The sequence below is a fragment of the Mus caroli genome, chromosome 7 (genome assembly GCF_900094665.2).
Source record: "Mus caroli chromosome 7, CAROLI_EIJ_v1.1, whole genome shotgun sequence".
Classification (NCBI taxonomy): Eukaryota; Metazoa; Chordata; class Mammalia; order Rodentia; family Muridae; genus Mus; species Mus caroli.
This window is the reverse complement of record NC_034576.1, coordinates 81,059,837-81,077,282: the sequence shown is the minus strand read 5'-3', so window position 1 is coordinate 81,077,282 and position 17,446 is coordinate 81,059,837. Positions and strand designations below refer to the sequence as shown.

Sequence of the window (17,446 nt, the reverse complement as noted above, 5' to 3'; positions counted from 1 at the left end):
AGTGTGCCTTGAGTAACTATATTCTTTAATGAAATGGTGCTGAGACCTTTTATATATCAAAACCTCTGGTTATGGTATCAGGAGGCGTCAGGTCCTAAGTTGGGATGAATCATTTCCTAGGATCTTCTGCTACCTCATGGAAGGTCATATTTCCTACACTATTAGAACAACAAAAGGGTCTTGGTGATCAACAACAGAATGGTTTTCAACTTGGACATGCCAAAAGCAGCAATGAAGGAATATTTGACCCTTGTCACTGTCAGGAACTAATAAAAATTAGACACATATTCATGATGAAAAATCTCTTCATAACAACAGTCTTGAGTTTCTTTGCTTTGAGCTGAAGTTTATGCATTGGGTGGTTAACACTGGTTTGCATGTGTTGATAAAGAGCTTCAATTAACAGTGACTTTTTTCTCTGATTAATCTGAGAATATGAATTAATTATTACTTAATAAATATAGTCTTCTTGCTAGACACAAACCTCTTTAAGATGGAGGTCTCGAGGGAAAGGCCTAGAAAGAGATCTTGGTGGTGAAAAGACGAGGAGTTGAGGTGGTAGGGTACCTCTCCTTCGCAAAGATACAGGAGACTCTGATTGGTTAATGTGCATGCTTAATCTTCGTTCAAGTCTCAGAGATGAAACTTGAGCCTAGTTGCCATGGCACCCTCTTCCTACCTCCCCATGGTGCCTCTGAGTGCCCCATCTCTGTAGCTGCTTTTCTGTGCATCTCAATCCACTGGTTTTCTTGAGCTCCAAATGGAATGAACCATGGTTATGCAGATAGAGTGTTCTTCTGTGCCCTGGTGGGTGCATATGTCTTCTTTATCTTGTTTGCACAGAAGCCATGCCCTTAGGCAAGCCACACCCCTCCCTAAACCACATCATTTATATTGTATTTCTGTTCAGGCATTAAGAATATGAAAGAGTCTAAAAAGAGCCCGACTTTAGAAAATCCTGAATAGAAACAAGAAGGAAGTAAATTGAGTCAAAAATTTGAGGAATGGGTTTAAAGGGTTCTCGAGCTGGGGATAGATGCTAAGCACTCTGTCCTTAGGCTATACACTTAGAAGCCATGAGTCCTTCACTCCTATGGTGAACCCCACCATCCAGAGGGGAGAAGCTGAACTCAGGGTTAATTGGTGATTTGTCAGAAGTCATGGCTCCTGCTCCAGGCTTCAAGCTCATGTCTGACTCTAAAGCTGGTACGCCACCTCTTGCTGTAGTGAACTGACCTTTTCTGTCTTCCTGCAGACACATAGAGAACTGGCGAGGCCTGCACACACTCAATGCTGTGGACATGGAGCTCTACACAGGACTCCAGAAGCTGTGAGTACACCAGGGTGGCTTGCTAGGGGACGATTGGGATGCTGCCTGTCATCTGAAGTAGTAGTAATGGAAAGCCTGCTGTCTCAGTGTTTCTTCTCACGAATCCTTTTTGGGGATGGTTGGCATCACCCATTTTGAGGATGTTAGGAGCCACCTTGGTCCAAACAGGCCTGGGGGGGAGGGGCGGTTCCCAAGGTTAGGATTTCAAGGTTGCTCTGCTCCAAGGCATTCTGGGAATGTGTTTATCCTTCAGCTCTGTGCTTGGCACAACCCTACACTCTATCCCCAGCATTACATTCCCACTAACCACTACAGTGGAGTTCAGTGTTTCAAACATGGGCAACCAAATGTGAGGAGAAAGTGGAGAAAGCATAAAGAGACTGAAGCCTCCTTGTCTCTGGAGCACCAGGTGCCCTGATTCTCAATTGCTGGTTAGAATGGGTAGTAATTAGCACCCAGCAATGACTGCTTATATCCCAACCTTCACCTAGTCTCCATAGGAATTGGGTTTATATCTCTCATTGAGCCCACATTTGGCAATCTAGGGTCATTAGTAATGAAGGGGTCTTGCTTTATTTCTGGCTATAACCCCTGGGTTTATGCTAATCATCTTTTTTCTCTGTTTAGGACCATCAAGAATTCTGGACTCCGGAACATCCAGCCCAGAGCCTTCGCCAAGAACCCCCACTTGCGTTATATGTGAGTAGAACTGAATTTTTGGAGAGGGTGAGGGGGTACATGCAAGGAAATAGTCCTGAACAATGAAGTTGGCTTTGATATTTGTTGTCCTTGGCCAAATCCTTTAACTTTCTTAGGCCTACAGTTTTACTTTGGGATTTGGTAACCTCAGAAGGTTTCAGAAGGAAGCCAGAGCTGAGTAGGTGAGCCTCCAGGCTTCCAAGTGTTTACATTTTTCAATAAAGGAATTTGGGATTTTATGGGAATGTAAATAACAGGGCTCAATGTGGACAGGACTCTATTGAGAGTATGTGTAGGATTGTAGGTATGTGTTTGGAATTACAGAAAAAAGGAAAGCAAGACCAGACCAAGTGTGCCTAAGAAGAGTTTAGGTTCAGTAAGAACTGGGAGAAGTGGAAACATCCGCATAAGATCACAGGCCTTAATTTGAGATGGGACAGAGGAGACATGCTCATGGTTATCTGTCTGCTTGTGCCTCCCTCACCCTGACTTCCCTCCTGGCTGTGACTGACTAGTGGGATGGCTTCTTAGGACAGTGGTTCTGGCTTGACCTTGCAGGAATGACATCATCCATGTTGATGCTTCTTCTCCAAGTCTAGATCTGGGTAGGTAGACTATAGGATTTGGAGGGAGGAAAGTCATTTCTTGTGAAGCAAGGGACCATGAAAGGAAGCCCAGTAAGTGATCAGGGACAAGTCAACTGGCAATACCACAGAGATACACTTGTTCTCTGGTTCAGCTCTTTCTCAAGAAGAATAGCCATGTGAACCTTCAGTTGGTTTGCCCCCAAAGAGCAGAGAGTATACATGAACTGGATGGTGTAGCATCTGCTACAAGTGGGGAGGAAACAGAAGACCTCCTGGCAGGTTGACTAGTCTTTCTTTTGGGTACTGATAGTTGGCAATGATAAGGAAGAGAGCTTGCTGGGTAGAAATCTTGTATATAAGAAAAGCAGAGCTTCTAAAAGATGTGGTGAAGAAGTGGAGAGCAGGAGACTTGGGGGTGGGGGTCCATAGAGATCCTGAAGAATCTGGTTGGGGATTGGTTTCTTCTCACAGAGGTCCTGGCTATACTCTTGTGTTTTCCCAACCACAGAATGCATAGTTATCTCTTTTAGCCACCTCTGTTTTGTGTTGAACTTTCTTCCTTTCCTCTGGAAATAGCAAGCTCCACAGCTATTGGGTGTGGCCATTTATACTAACAATGGGGGACTGAGACCTCCCTCTCTAATTCACTCTTGCCCCTCTTGCCCTGTTTTATGCCCCATGGCACGAGTCTCCTGATGTGTGTGTTCTTCACAGCCAGCATAGCTGCAACCAGAGAAGGGCCTTGGACCAGATGTTCCAATGTTTATTTTATTGAGGGATTTGAGTTTCACTGTAAATGTTCCCAGGGGGAACGAGCTTTTGACATCTGAAAGGTCTCCTTTTTCACAACATACAGAGGTCATGAAACCACATGGCCATGGCAGATCAGGTGGGAACAGTTGGGGGCTGTAGAATCACACGACAGTTCCAGCTGACTATGTTATGTGAAGTGCAGCCCAATGTCACCAGCCTTCTTGTTCATCCAAGATGAGCAGGAAAAGCAGCACCCACCGAAGGGGCTTTGTTGACACAGCCTTCAGAAGAGCCTGAAGGTTACACACAGCAGAGACCAGAGGGCAAGGTGTACAGTCTGGCTCATTCGTGGGTCTGATGAGCAAACTTTGCTCATTTATGAAGACACACCCCAAATCCCTACTGAGTAAATTTCCCGGCAGCTTTGGGACATTTTCTCCTGGCAAATGGTCCAGGCCTCACTGCTCTCTCACATCTTCTATTTCTGTCTTCTAAATGCATTTACAAGTCTTCAGGCCCCAGCTGAGCAATCACAAGGCGATCACTTACTCCAACACTAATTGCCAAGCCCTGGCTTGGCAGCTATTTCTTTCTTTTTCTTCTCCCCGCCCCTTCTTTTCTTTTTTCTTTTAAAGGGAAATGGCCAAGAAGACTTTCTCCCCTCTTTGTACAGAATAAAAAGCAGGTATTCTTACCCGAGTTATCTCAGTCGTCGGACTGGGGCAACTGTCTCTCATCCCTGAACTGTCACTGATACTAATGTAATTCTTCCTCACACCAGAAAATGAGCTTGTGATGCCAAGGTCAAGTTTTGGCAGCAAACGTGGCTGGGCCTCAGAACTCTAGGTTTCCTTCAAGGTCTATGAGTTACTGACTCTCTGGGATTGATTGCTTCAGTTTTCCCTCTTTTTCTGGATGAGGGAAAAAATGGAATATTGGTGCATACACATTCAGGAAAGACCTTTCTGAGAGACTGGATAGCTTTTAACCCTCCTGTTTAGACATAGGAGGCTCAAGAATAAGGACTTTTCAGCTTAATAGGAATATCTGAGTGCTAGGCTATAAAGTGAGCATAAAGGAGAGTGTCTGTTCTAGGCAAAGACTCCATGATCAATGCCCTGTATGGCTCTTAGCCCAGCAAGTAGAGTTTAGAAATAGTGCTTGCTGATAAGATAATGTGTTCTGCTATTGCTGTTGCTGTTGATCCAAGAACCCAAGGGAAGGGATAGGATGGCCTCAGGGGCTTCCCCGACCTCCCTTTGGATTTCTGTTCTACAGACACATTTCAGCTTCCTCGTGTGTATAGTATACCTGTCTTCAATATCTACTGTCTGCTTTTCTTGAACAGGAACAAATCAACCTTGATGCATTTCTCTCTTTTCTCTGCTTTAGTCCCTTTTGCTCTTGATCTATCAAGACTACTCTAGATGGTGCTCACTGCAAGGAAGAGCTCAGCAGTGGACGAGCCTCTAACTTCCTTATTTCTGAAAGTTTAGAAGTCACATCTACTAACACTATAGAATACGGAGCATCCCCCCTGTCGTCAGAGGCTCACTTCTACAGTTGTTCTTCTTTTTCCATTAAGAAAGGTGTTTTCTCTAGCATGGCTCACACACAGATTTGGTCTTGGGGTGGGGGTGGGTGTCCTCATCTTCAGAGAAATGCGGATGCCTTCTGTGAACTGTGTTCACACCCACAGGTCATCATCACCCAGTAATGGTGTTTTCTTTAGCCTTCAGAATACTTCCTGGTTCTCAGGGAACTTTCGTAGACTTCACCCCACCACGTTCTCATAGCCAGTCAGGTGGCTGGTGTTGGAGGAAGTTTTACTTCACAGACCTAGAGGAACTCTTATTGGTGAGTGATAGAAGTGGAAGCTTGTTTGGGTTCTTAGATTCTCTTCCCAGAAATATTTCCATTTTACCTATGGGTGAAGAGATCACCACCACCACCACCACCACCACCATCACCACTGAATCAATCAACCAAACCAACCCCACACCCATCAAAACCCTGAGATGCTTAGCAAATTACATTAAGAAGACAAGTCTCTAGGGAAGAGCTTGCTTAGCTGGTAAAGTGCTTGCCGAGTAAGCTTGGGGATCTGAGTTTGATCTCCAGAACTCATGTCAAAAAGCCAGACATGGATCTGTAATGTCAACACTGGGGAGGCAGAGCCAGGCATATCTCCAGGCCAGTGAGAGAGCCCATCTCACAAAACCAACAGAAACAGCTCCAGACAAATGACATCTGGAATTGTCCCCCGGCCTTCATATACACACATGTGTGTAAACACCTGCATACATAAACCATGCACACATAGAAGCATAAACACACACACACTCCCTTATACACACACAGACGTAAAGACAGGCACATGTGTCAGAAAAGAAGAGGGACAGGCTAAGTAACACTCGCTAAGAATTGACTATGAATCAAGGAATGCCTTTGCAAATACTGGCTCACTTCACGTTGAATAGTCTCTACCTGAGAACTGCTTTGTAGTTGAATCCCATTCTGTAGATGAACACACTGAGGCTCATGAGTCACAGCTGATTTCTCCTAAGGCCCTACTGTAAGCTAGTGGAGTAGTCAGGCTGAGGATTCCAATCCCTCTGCCTCTGAAGTCTGTGTACTTTCTTAAATCCCTCGAGTGTTTCTTCTCTCTGGTTTTCTCAGCAAGTACTTCTTAGAGGAGGGATGCGGGGTCTTTAAAGTTTTATTAGAGAGCTGCAATTTGTCCCTGGAGATTTAGCACCATCCAGCCTCAAAGAGCTTGGTTGAGAAAGCTGTTTAGTTTCCCTATTCAGGTCAGATCTTGTACCAACAGTTGCATTACTAACTGCATATCTTTATTGTGAAAGATTTCTTAGTGCTAGCCTATGGTCTGCTTTATTTCCAGGAATATTTAATGTCATATTCCAGCAAGTCAAAAGGCTTTATTTAATCCCTTGGAGTTGGTTGTGGTGGGATCTCTCTCATGTTTACTTGCTGGCTTTTTTTTTTTCTAAGAAGCTGAGGACAACCGACGACTGTCCTCACACTGCTGTAAGCAGACATTTGATTGCTCTGTTCAGCTGGGAACTTTGGCTCCCTCTGCCCTGCCTTGATTTGGGAATGCTTGTGGTAAGGAGACTATGTTTTCAAGGAGAGAAGGTCAGCAGCGCTTAGGTGGATGGGAATAGAGAAAATGGCTGGAGGCCCCACCCTCCTGGACACTGGCTGCACAGTATGCAATTCATTTCTCCTTAGGGAGCAGGGATGAAAACACAGTGAAGCTGATTTATTATGTATTACAAACCACCAGAGGTTGAAGTAGTCTGATCCTGGACTCCAGGCTGATGTGCTGATATTTTAATAGTAAGTGTTCACCTCTCTGCCTGCCCCTTACCTCTGCACTGAGACTTTGTTTTCTACATCTCAGAGGGGGTGGGTGACTGGCATACTTGTCCCCTGACTGCCCCTATGCAAGTGACCTTCCTTCTCTGTTGCATGCGGAGAGCACACTCATTCACTACTCTCTATTACTGATGGTAATAGACCAAGGGCTTTGGAGGTCAAATCTGAGATTTTCACTTACTGCTGTTGACCTTAGGGAAGCCAGTAAACTTCTGAGAGTTTGGAAGGAAGGACAAGAGGCCCTCCTCCTTAGGACTGTTCTGAACTTTCAGTAAGACAAAGCGTGCAAAGAGCTTAACTCAGAACATTATGAAAGGCTCAGGGCACTCACCCTCCCTGCTCTCTGGTATCCAGTTTCAGAGATTGCAGAGTTAACCTGGAAGAGCTGCTAGAACTAATTCCCCAATTCCGATTCTTATCCCTGCTCTCTCTCTTGCCTCTCGGCTCTCTGTTCCACACTCCTATGTGGGTGGCTAGATCATATATCCAGCTTAACTTAGCCAAAAGTGGGATTTTTGCCATGTTTGGTTTGGTTTTGAGACAGGATCTCACCGGACTGCTCAGGCTGCCCTCAAACCCAATTTTCTCCATCCTCAGCTTTCTAAAAGTTAGAAGGACATGCGTAGTCCATCACAGCCACAGGATTCAAGCCATGGCTTCTCTCTCTGTCTAATTTCCTTGTGCTTTCTCTACTGTAGCCTTGAGCCTTCTCCACTTCCTGGACATGCCAGGCTCACTTTCTACCTTGTGAGTTTTTGTATCTACTGATCCTTCTGACCCATAGAATTCCCCTGCCTAGATCTCTGTGCCTAGTCCTCACTCAGCACCATTTTCTCTAATGTCCCTTGCTTTTGAGGCTTCCTCTGACAACTCAAACTTAGTGGCCTTTCTGCTCTTTACAAACCCATCATCTTTTAGTGTAGTATGTGGTCTGGTCATTTCCTTGGACTTGGTTTTTATACTACTGACCATTTGAAAAATAACCATTTAGTTATTTATGTAATAGTTTATACCAGATGGCCTCTACTTGAATGTAAACTTCTGTGGGATGGAGACTTTGTATTAGTCACGTCTCTGTACCCAGTATTTAGGGCAAGGTGAGTAGCTGTCCCTTGGTCACCCTTCAGATGAGAAGATGTCTTGAAGATCTCCGTGTGTAAGAGCAGGCACAGGACAAAGACTATTCCCAATGTGGCTTTCTTTCTTTCTCATTATCCTACCATCTTCCCTTGGACCCTATCTAGCCAGAGTCCCCCAGAGTTCTGTGTGTGGCAGAAGCCATTGCAGTCTGATTTAAAAAATAAGGATATATGTGAATGATGGACATTCTAAGAATGTGGTGGATCAGGGCAGTAATTCAATGGTAAAGAACTTGCTTAAGGTGTATGAAGCCTTGGGTTTGATGCCCAGCATAACCAATGAAACACAACACACTACACCAAATCAACAAGAACCAGGAGGAACAAAAATGAACACTGTAGAGTCACAGTCAGCAGCATCCTTCTGCAGGCCACATACACAACATGTCAGTGCACCTCTGAGCTTTCTCAGCTCTGCTTGCTCAGAACTTCCACCAAATCACCTGCATGAGTATTGCCTCTTACTAGGTATTATGATGAATGGGATGGTGTTGGTGAGCAGGTAAGAGTGTGTTTTTGAGATGGATTGACTGAGTTTGGATTCTGGTTCTGTCATATATATTTGAGTATCCTAGGAATGTGACCTCACCATCCTTCGTATCAGTGCCTTATCTTCTCATCTGTAAAATGGGGATAATATGCTTCTTAGCAAGATGAGACATGCTAAACCTTATCAAAGTATCGAAGTGAATGTCTGGATCATAATAAAAGTCAGTATAAGTTAGTTGCTGTTTTTCTTCTTTGATTGACAGTGTGGTGGTCAGTCTCTTGTTACATGACTTAATAAATGTGCAGTAAAGCGGGATTTAAGGGGCCTCCATGTCCCCTTAAAGTGCTACATGACTAAGACAATTAATCAACATACAAGTTGTGTTCCTGTCCCTAAAATTTACCATCTCAGGGATGTGGACAAAGTCAAAACAGTGGCACCTATTTTTATTTTAATCCTTAGAATGATTAAAGCTATAGGTTTTCCTCACTATATGGGGATGAGGATATTGCTTAGTGACCATTTGCCCAGTTTGTAAATGACTCTGTGTACAATCCCTGGAATTCCCCAAATAATACAAGTACTTATCCTCAATGGAACACTCTATATATACATATAACGTCCGGAAAATCTCAGAGCTGTTCAGACTGTTTTTCTACATGAGTTAAGGGCTCCTTTGGAAGGTGTACTGGAGAGAGATGCACAGTAGAGACATTTTAAAAATACCCTTCCTATTATATGTAGTGGCGCACCTCTGTCATCTCAGCACTTGGGAAGTGGAGGCAGGAGGACCAAGAGGGAAAGCATTTGTCAAGCAAGAGGAGTGGAGTTCAGATTCCCATATTCCACGTGACTGCCTGGTAGGCAGATTGGTTAGCCTTTAAGTGTAGTCTTGGAAGGTGGAAGGGGGGATCCTAGAGCAAGTGAGTGATATTTGCATGTTGGTGAGCTCTGGGTGTGATTGAGAGACCTGGTCTCAAAAAATAGGATGGAAAGGTGATTGAGGAATATTCCTGATAGTGACTTTCATCCTCCACATGCTTGCGCTTACACATACATGTATACCAGTGCACACATGTATGCCTACATACATGTGAACACATCACACACACACACAGACACACACAGACACACACACACACAGACACACACACACAGACACACACAGACACACACACACACAGGCACGACAAGAAAAAGAAAAAAGGAAAATGAAGAATCTGGAGCCACAATGTATTATACCTCAAATTCCAGCCCAGCCAGGCAAAGGATTTATAGAAAAACTGTCTTCACCCAGTCAACTAAACAGATACAAGGAAAAAGTATGATAAATTCAATACTATCCAAGACTTAGAAAAATGACATTTCTATTGTAACATAAAAATGTTTCTGTATTTATTATCTCCATCATAATCAGATAATTTAGGGTTGTACTAGGTATGTGGGCTTTCTTGGGAATAATGAAATTTTTATAAAGTTGATTGCAGTAATGCATTACATATTTCTGGGAATATATTGAAACCGTTTGAGTTGTACTTTGTGTGTATTTGTATGCATCCCTGTGCATAGACACATGCGCACACACACACACACACACACACACACACAGACACCTTGTGCTCCTTCTTGGTAGAAGCTTTGAGACTTTCCATGAGGCCCACTGTGTCTTGTCTCACTTTGCTATGGAGCAGAAGGCAGCAATGCTCCAGCTGACCACTGCTCCATTAGCCTGAATCTTTCTGGGAAGATGATGGGATCACACCACAGCTGACCTTCCCGGGTCATAGTATGAGAGAGAAACAAACATTTGTTGTGGTCACTAGAAGGTGAAGAAGAGAAGCCGTAAATGACAGTGGCTCTACTCTCTACTTGAGGTGGATGGGGCACCAGGAGCCTACAACACTCTTGGACTTCTTCCTCCATTATGCTGGAAATAGACTCCAATTAAGGGGAGCACTCTTGTAAGGCCAGCTTTGAGCCTTCTATCACTTAAATACATGAACTAGCAAAGAATGAACAGGTTAAAGGTTCTGCAACTTTTGACAGGCTGCACAGACAGCTGCCATTCTCTGGATCTTCCCACATGAGGTGCTGGAGGACCCCAGAGACCTCAGAGACTGTTAGTCAGAAATAGTCTGAGTGGAGGAGGTGACTGTGGAGTTGGATTTGGAAGGGCTGAGGGGTTTGGGTGACAAAACTGTTGAGGGCACAGTTGCTGCCACCATGGATATGTGCAGCCACATCCCCTTGGACTTCCTTCTAGAGCTGTTTAGAAACATGGTTCTGCTTCAAGGCTGTTGTGTCTGGCCATCAGTAAATAGAAAGAGCTGCCAATAGAACATGACTTGAAAACACAGCCATTTGCCCATGGGATAGGATCCCCACGGGTACACTGATTTGAGGAGATTGAGCTGGGAAACATATGAAATGGTGCATCTGAGAGGTGGCCTGAAGAGGAGCGGAGTGTGGGGAGAAGGCTCAGGAGGACAGCTGTCGGTGTGTAAGAGGTACTGTTTAGGTAGAGTGGTTCTGGGCAACTCTGCCTCACACAGTCTCTTGTTTCTCTCTACTGTGCCATGATCTTCGGATAAGCTGCTTAAACCTATTAAGTCTGTTTCCACAACTCTAAAATGAGGTACCATTTAACGACCCAGTCTTGACCTTACAGCATTTTGGGACATTTCTTTCTGGAACAAAGGTCTGAGCTGGGACACAGCTGGAACCATGGGGGGTAGGGGGGAGGGCAAGACCAGAAGAAAGCTGTTGTCAGTTTATTTTGGCATTATCCACTGCCTTCTATCCACCTATCTTGTCTCTCTGGAGGATAAGCATTCCAATCCAATGACTTCCAAGGATGTGGCTTCTGGGAACCACTGCTGTGTGCTGAACCTTTGCTGATGCACTTCATATGCTATTCTCTGCTCCTAATAGTAAGTGCGTGTACTCACCCTCCCCATTTTACTCACAGCCAGTTGAAGCACAGAGAGTTTAGGCAACTTGCCTAATTACACAGCTACCAAATGTCAGAAACAGAAGCCAACCACAAGTAACCTGATTCTGGGGCTCTAGAGCCTGTTCTTATAATAGCCCCATTCCAGCCTGTTTAGCCCTGGCTGTTGTCCCTTCTCAGGAACCAGGCTGGAGAGGAAGAAAGGTAATAACTGCCTACCCTAGAATGGGCCCTGATGAGGGAAGGTCCATGAGAGACTGCCGAAGGAGCACCAGCAGCCAATTCCTGCTAGTTACCTGGTCCCTAACAGTGTGTGGGTGAATGGGCAGTGCCTCTTAGCTTGCTAGTTGACATTTTGAGGGCTGTTAGCAATTATTTACACTGGGTAGGTTCTCAGCAAAGAAAAGGATCCTTAATGATCTATTGAGTGGAGACTACCTGTTCTGAGCCACATGGTTGTAGGAGCCCAAGACTTCCAGCCACCCATTTCTGGGGTTGATTTTTCTCCCCTTTCCTTGGACCTTGTCTCAGGCAGGCCCATCTCCGTGTGTACCCACCTCACTATAACATCTGCAGTAGGAGACAAGAAAGAGAAATGTTGATGGCATTGCTCCAGCCTCCTGTGACTTCAAACCTTACATGTGCAACTTGGGCAGTTGACTCCTCCCAAGTCAAGCTGTATGAGCCCTGGAGATGGGTGGGGGTCCCTTCATTCTTTCTACAGTCCAGGCCCCATGATTCTTGATGATTTGAAGCACATCTTTTCTTCTTCCTCTTACACAGATTATCTTATTGAACCCCAGATGAATTTGTGCCACAGAATTCACCAAATTGCAGATTCCCAACTTGACTTTCTCAGTGGCTACACATTTATCTGCTGCCTGCGAAGACAGTCAATTCCCAGTGCACTGACACCATTAGTTGACTGGCCAATTGCCTCTCTTGGGGCCTTGTGTAGAAATGATTCCTTGCTCCCTAGCGAGGCAGGTGGCAAGCTTCCTCAATTGATTTTCCCTTTTCACGTCCATTTGTGTCTTTTCTCCAGTCTCCTGTGGGCTTGGGTACTCATGTCCTCCCTGGTAATTTCTTTATGTTTGCTGTTTTCGTGGTCAGCATTCTGATCTGCTCAGGGCAGGGCTGTTGTGACCTAGATAATGCAGCCATGGTCTGCTCTTGCTGGCCCACTGCATGCTTCCAAAAATCTTTCACACAGCCCTCTTAGAAGAAGAGTCCTAAAATCACCTTAAATGATAATTTTTCCTGATTCCAGGCATCTGGGGCCTCAGGATCCCCTAAACTAAACCGTTAAGACTTTTCTTATAACCTTGTCAACTTTTAATGTTGAAATATTCAGTCTACTGCTGAATAAACATTCTGGGCTCTGGTCTGCATGGCTTTAAGCCTTGGGAGGTTACACGGCACGTTCATATTTTCCAGTCTTGATTATTCTCAGTAGATTTTCTTCTCTTTTTTCCCCTCCCCTAAGGCTTCATTACTTCCCATTTGTCCACATCTCTTTTGTCCATTTCTCTTGTTAAGGACAGATTTAGAAAATGAGTTTAGTCCCTTGGCTGTTTTGAGGTCGTCATTAATCTCAGTTCCACTCCATTCCTTAGCAAGCTGGTGTCTCAAGCCTCCTCCCTTGTTTCTTGTTAATGAATTTGCAAAACCCCCTTTTTCTCCCAGGTTAACCCCTTTGTCTCTGAGGGATTGCCTTGGCTTGGCAGAGCTTCTGCCTTTCCTGGGTGGGCTTAGGTGACCCAGCTGCTGTAATGGCCCTGAGCTTGAAGGGAACCCATGTCTCTCAGATGGGGTAAACTATGGACTGGCCCCGGGTTGACTTCATCTCTGGTTGTGGATGGGATCTCCCTCAGCTCCCTCAGAAACCAATCTAAGAAGCCCAGTCCAGACCCTAAAATAAACCTGTTTCTTCCACAGTGCCAAGCATCCTTGGCAACAAGGATGGAGTCTCCTTAAATCAGGTTTCCTCAGTGTTAAGAGAGGATCTGAAGAATGGGTATGTGTGACTGGAACATGTGAAGGCCAGTGAGGTTGTGAGTTTTGAGTTAGCCATGTCACTGGTTTCCTCTTGTTGTCTTGGCTGAAGAACTGAGTCCAAGGGTTTTTCTTGAAACACTAGCAAATAGTTCCCATAGGAGAGGGATTAATACTAGCCATAAGACACCCTCCCCTGTGACTGCATAGAGTAGGTGCTCACTCAGTGCTATTTCCTGGTCCCCATAGCTGTTTCAGAAGTTCAGTCAGTAAGTCAGTAAGGTCTCACAAGCACAAGGTCTAAGCACCTGACTTTGAGGCTTCTCTAGGGTTCTGACCTTGTATGTGTGTGTTTCTCTGTGTGTGTGGTTTATGTGTATGTGATATGTGTGTGTGTGTGTGTGTGTAGTATATGTGTCTGTGGTGTGTGTGTGTGTGTGTGTNGTGAACACATCACACACACACACAGACACACACACACACACACACACACACACACACACACACACACACACACACACACACACACACACACACACGACAAGAAAAAGAAAAAAGGAAAATGAAGAATCTGGAGCCACAATGTATTATACCTCAAATTCCAGCCCAGCCAGGCAAAGGATTTATAGAAAAACTGTCTTCACCCAGTCAACTAAACAGATACAAGGAAAAAGTATGATAAATTCAATACTATCCAAGACTTAGAAAAATGACATTTCTATTGTAACATAAAAATGTTTCTGTATTTATTATCTCCATCATAATCAGATAATTTAGGGTTGTACTAGGTATGTGGGCTTTCTTGGGAATAATGAAATTTTTATAAAGTTGATTGCAGTAATGCATTACATATTTCTGGGAATATATTGAAACCGTTTGAGTTGTACTTTGTGTGTATTTGTATGCATCCCTGTGCATAGACACATGCGCACACACACACACACACACACACACACACAGACACCTTGTGCTCCTTCTTGGTAGAAGCTTTGAGACTTTCCATGAGGCCCACTGTGTCTTGTCTCACTTTGCTATGGAGCAGAAGGCAGCAATGCTCCAGCTGACCACTGCTCCATTAGCCTGAATCTTTCTGGGAAGATGATGGGATCACACCACAGCTGACCTTCCCGGGTCATAGTATGAGAGAGAAACAAACATTTGTTGTGGTCACTAGAAGGTGAAGAAGAGAAGCCGTAAATGACAGTGGCTCTACTCTCTACTTGAGGTGGATGGGGCACCAGGAGCCTACAACACTCTTGGACTTCTTCCTCCATTATGCTGGAAATAGACTCCAATTAAGGGGAGCACTCTTGTAAGGCCAGCTTTGAGCCTTCTATCACTTAAATACATGAACTAGCAAAGAATGAACAGGTTAAAGGTTCTGCAACTTTTGACAGGCTGCACAGACAGCTGCCATTCTCTGGATCTTCCCACATGAGGTGCTGGAGGACCCCAGAGACCTCAGAGACTGTTAGTCAGAAATAGTCTGAGTGGAGGAGGTGACTGTGGAGTTGGATTTGGAAGGGCTGAGGGGTTTGGGTGACAAAACTGTTGAGGGCACAGTTGCTGCCACCATGGATATGTGCAGCCACATCCCCTTGGACTTCCTTCTAGAGCTGTTTAGAAACATGGTTCTGCTTCAAGGCTGTTGTGTCTGGCCATCAGTAAATAGAAAGAGCTGCCAATAGAACATGACTTGAAAACACAGCCATTTGCCCATGGGATAGGATCCCCACGGGTACACTGATTTGAGGAGATTGAGCTGGGAAACATATGAAATGGTGCATCTGAGAGGTGGCCTGAAGAGGAGCGGAGTGTGGGGAGAAGGCTCAGGAGGACAGCTGTCGGTGTGTAAGAGGTACTGTTTAGGTAGAGTGGTTCTGGGCAACTCTGCCTCACACAGTCTCTTGTTTCTCTCTACTGTGCCATGATCTTCGGATAAGCTGCTTAAACCTATTAAGTCTGTTTCCACAACTCTAAAATGAGGTACCATTTAACGACCCAGTCTTGACCTTACAGCATTTTGGGACATTTCTTTCTGGAACAAAGGTCTGAGCTGGGACACAGCTGGAACCATGGGGGGTAGGGGGGAGGGCAAGACCAGAAGAAAGCTGTTGTCAGTTTATTTTGGCATTATCCACTGCCTTCTATCCACCTATCTTGTCTCTCTGGAGGATAAGCATTCCAATCCAATGACTTCCAAGGATGTGGCTTCTGGGAACCACTGCTGTGTGCTGAACCTTTGCTGATGCACTTCATATGCTATTCTCTGCTCCTAATAGTAAGTGCGTGTACTCACCCTCCCCATTTTACTCACAGCCAGTTGAAGCACAGAGAGTTTAGGCAACTTGCCTAATTACACAGCTACCAAATGTCAGAAACAGAAGCCAACCACAAGTAACCTGATTCTGGGGCTCTAGAGCCTGTTCTTATAATAGCCCCATTCCAGCCTGTTTAGCCCTGGCTGTTGTCCCTTCTCAGGAACCAGGCTGGAGAGGAAGAAAGGTAATAACTGCCTACCCTAGAATGGGCCCTGATGAGGGAAGGTCCATGAGAGACTGCCGAAGGAGCACCAGCAGCCAATTCCTGCTAGTTACCTGGTCCCTAACAGTGTGTGGGTGAATGGGCAGTGCCTCTTAGCTTGCTAGTTGACATTTTGAGGGCTGTTAGCAATTATTTACACTGGGTAGGTTCTCAGCAAAGAAAAGGATCCTTAATGATCTATTGAGTGGAGACTACCTGTTCTGAGCCACATGGTTGTAGGAGCCCAAGACTTCCAGCCACCCATTTCTGGGGTTGATTTTTCTCCCCTTTCCTTGGACCTTGTCTCAGGCAGGCCCATCTCCGTGTGTACCCACCTCACTATAACATCTGCAGTAGGAGACAAGAAAGAGAAATGTTGATGGCATTGCTCCAGCCTCCTGTGACTTCAAACCTTACATGTGCAACTTGGGCAGTTGACTCCTCCCAAGTCAAGCTGTATGAGCCCTGGAGATGGGTGGGGGTCCCTTCATTCTTTCTACAGTCCAGGCCCCATGATTCTTGATGATTTGAAGCACATCTTTTCTTCTTCCTCTTACACAGATTATCTTATTGAACCCCAGATGAATTTGTGCCACAGAATTCACCAAATTGCAGATTCCCAACTTGACTTTCTCAGTGGCTACACATTTATCTGCTGCCTGCGAAGACAGTCAATTCCCAGTGCACTGACACCATTAGTTGACTGGCCAATTGCCTCTCTTGGGGCCTTGTGTAGAAATGATTCCTTGCTCCCTAGCGAGGCAGGTGGCAAGCTTCCTCAATTGATTTTCCCTTTTCACGTCCATTTGTGTCTTTTCTCCAGTCTCCTGTGGGCTTGGGTACTCATGTCCTCCCTGGTAATTTCTTTATGTTTGCTGTTTTCGTGGTCAGCATTCTGATCTGCTCAGGGCAGGGCTGTTGTGACCTAGATAATGCAGCCATGGTCTGCTCTTGCTGGCCCACTGCATGCTTCCAAAAATCTTTCACACAGCCCTCTTAGAAGAAGAGTCCTAAAATCACCTTAAATGATAATTTTTCCTGATTCCAGGCATCTGGGGCCTCAGGATCCCCTAAACTAAACCGTTAAGACTTTTCTTATAACCTTGTCAACTTTTAATGTTGAAATATTCAGTCTACTGCTGAATAAACATTCTGGGCTCTGGTCTGCATGGCTTTAAGCCTTGGGAGGTTACACGGCACGTTCATATTTTCCAGTCTTGATTATTCTCAGTAGATTTTCTTCTCTTTTTTCCCCTCCCCTAAGGCTTCATTACTTCCCATTTGTCCACATCTCTTTTGTCCATTTCTCTTGTTAAGGACAGATTTAGAAAATGAGTTTAGTCCCTTGGCTGTTTTGAGGTCGTCATTAATCTCAGTTCCACTCCATTCCTTAGCAAGCTGGTGTCTCAAGCCTCCTCCCTTGTTTCTTGTTAATGAATTTGCAAAACCCCCTTTTTCTCCCAGGTTAACCCCTTTGTCTCTGAGGGATTGCCTTGGCTTGGCAGAGCTTCTGCCTTTCCTGGGTGGGCTTAGGTGACCCAGCTGCTGTAATGGCCCTGAGCTTGAAGGGAACCCATGTCT

The 17,446-nt window shown here is 45.0% G+C and overlaps 1 protein-coding gene across 7 annotated transcripts in view; it reads left to right on the top strand.

Annotated features, from left to right (window-relative positions):
- Ntrk3 (neurotrophic receptor tyrosine kinase 3) overlaps window positions 1–17,446 on the top strand; it is a 397,753-nt gene that overhangs the window by 61,447 nt on the left and 318,860 nt on the right. For all 7 annotated transcript variants that reach the window (XR_003837160.1, XM_021166477.2, XM_029479478.1 and 4 more), the window contains 2 exons: window positions 1,256–1,330; window positions 1,958–2,029. Coding sequence is in view for 6 of the 7 variants with exons in the window: in XM_021166477.2 (XP_021022136.1) it covers window positions 1,256–1,330; window positions 1,958–2,029 (147 nt within the window). In the remaining variant the exon portion in view is untranslated. The remainder of the gene's footprint in view (window positions 1–1,255; window positions 1,331–1,957; window positions 2,030–17,446) is intronic.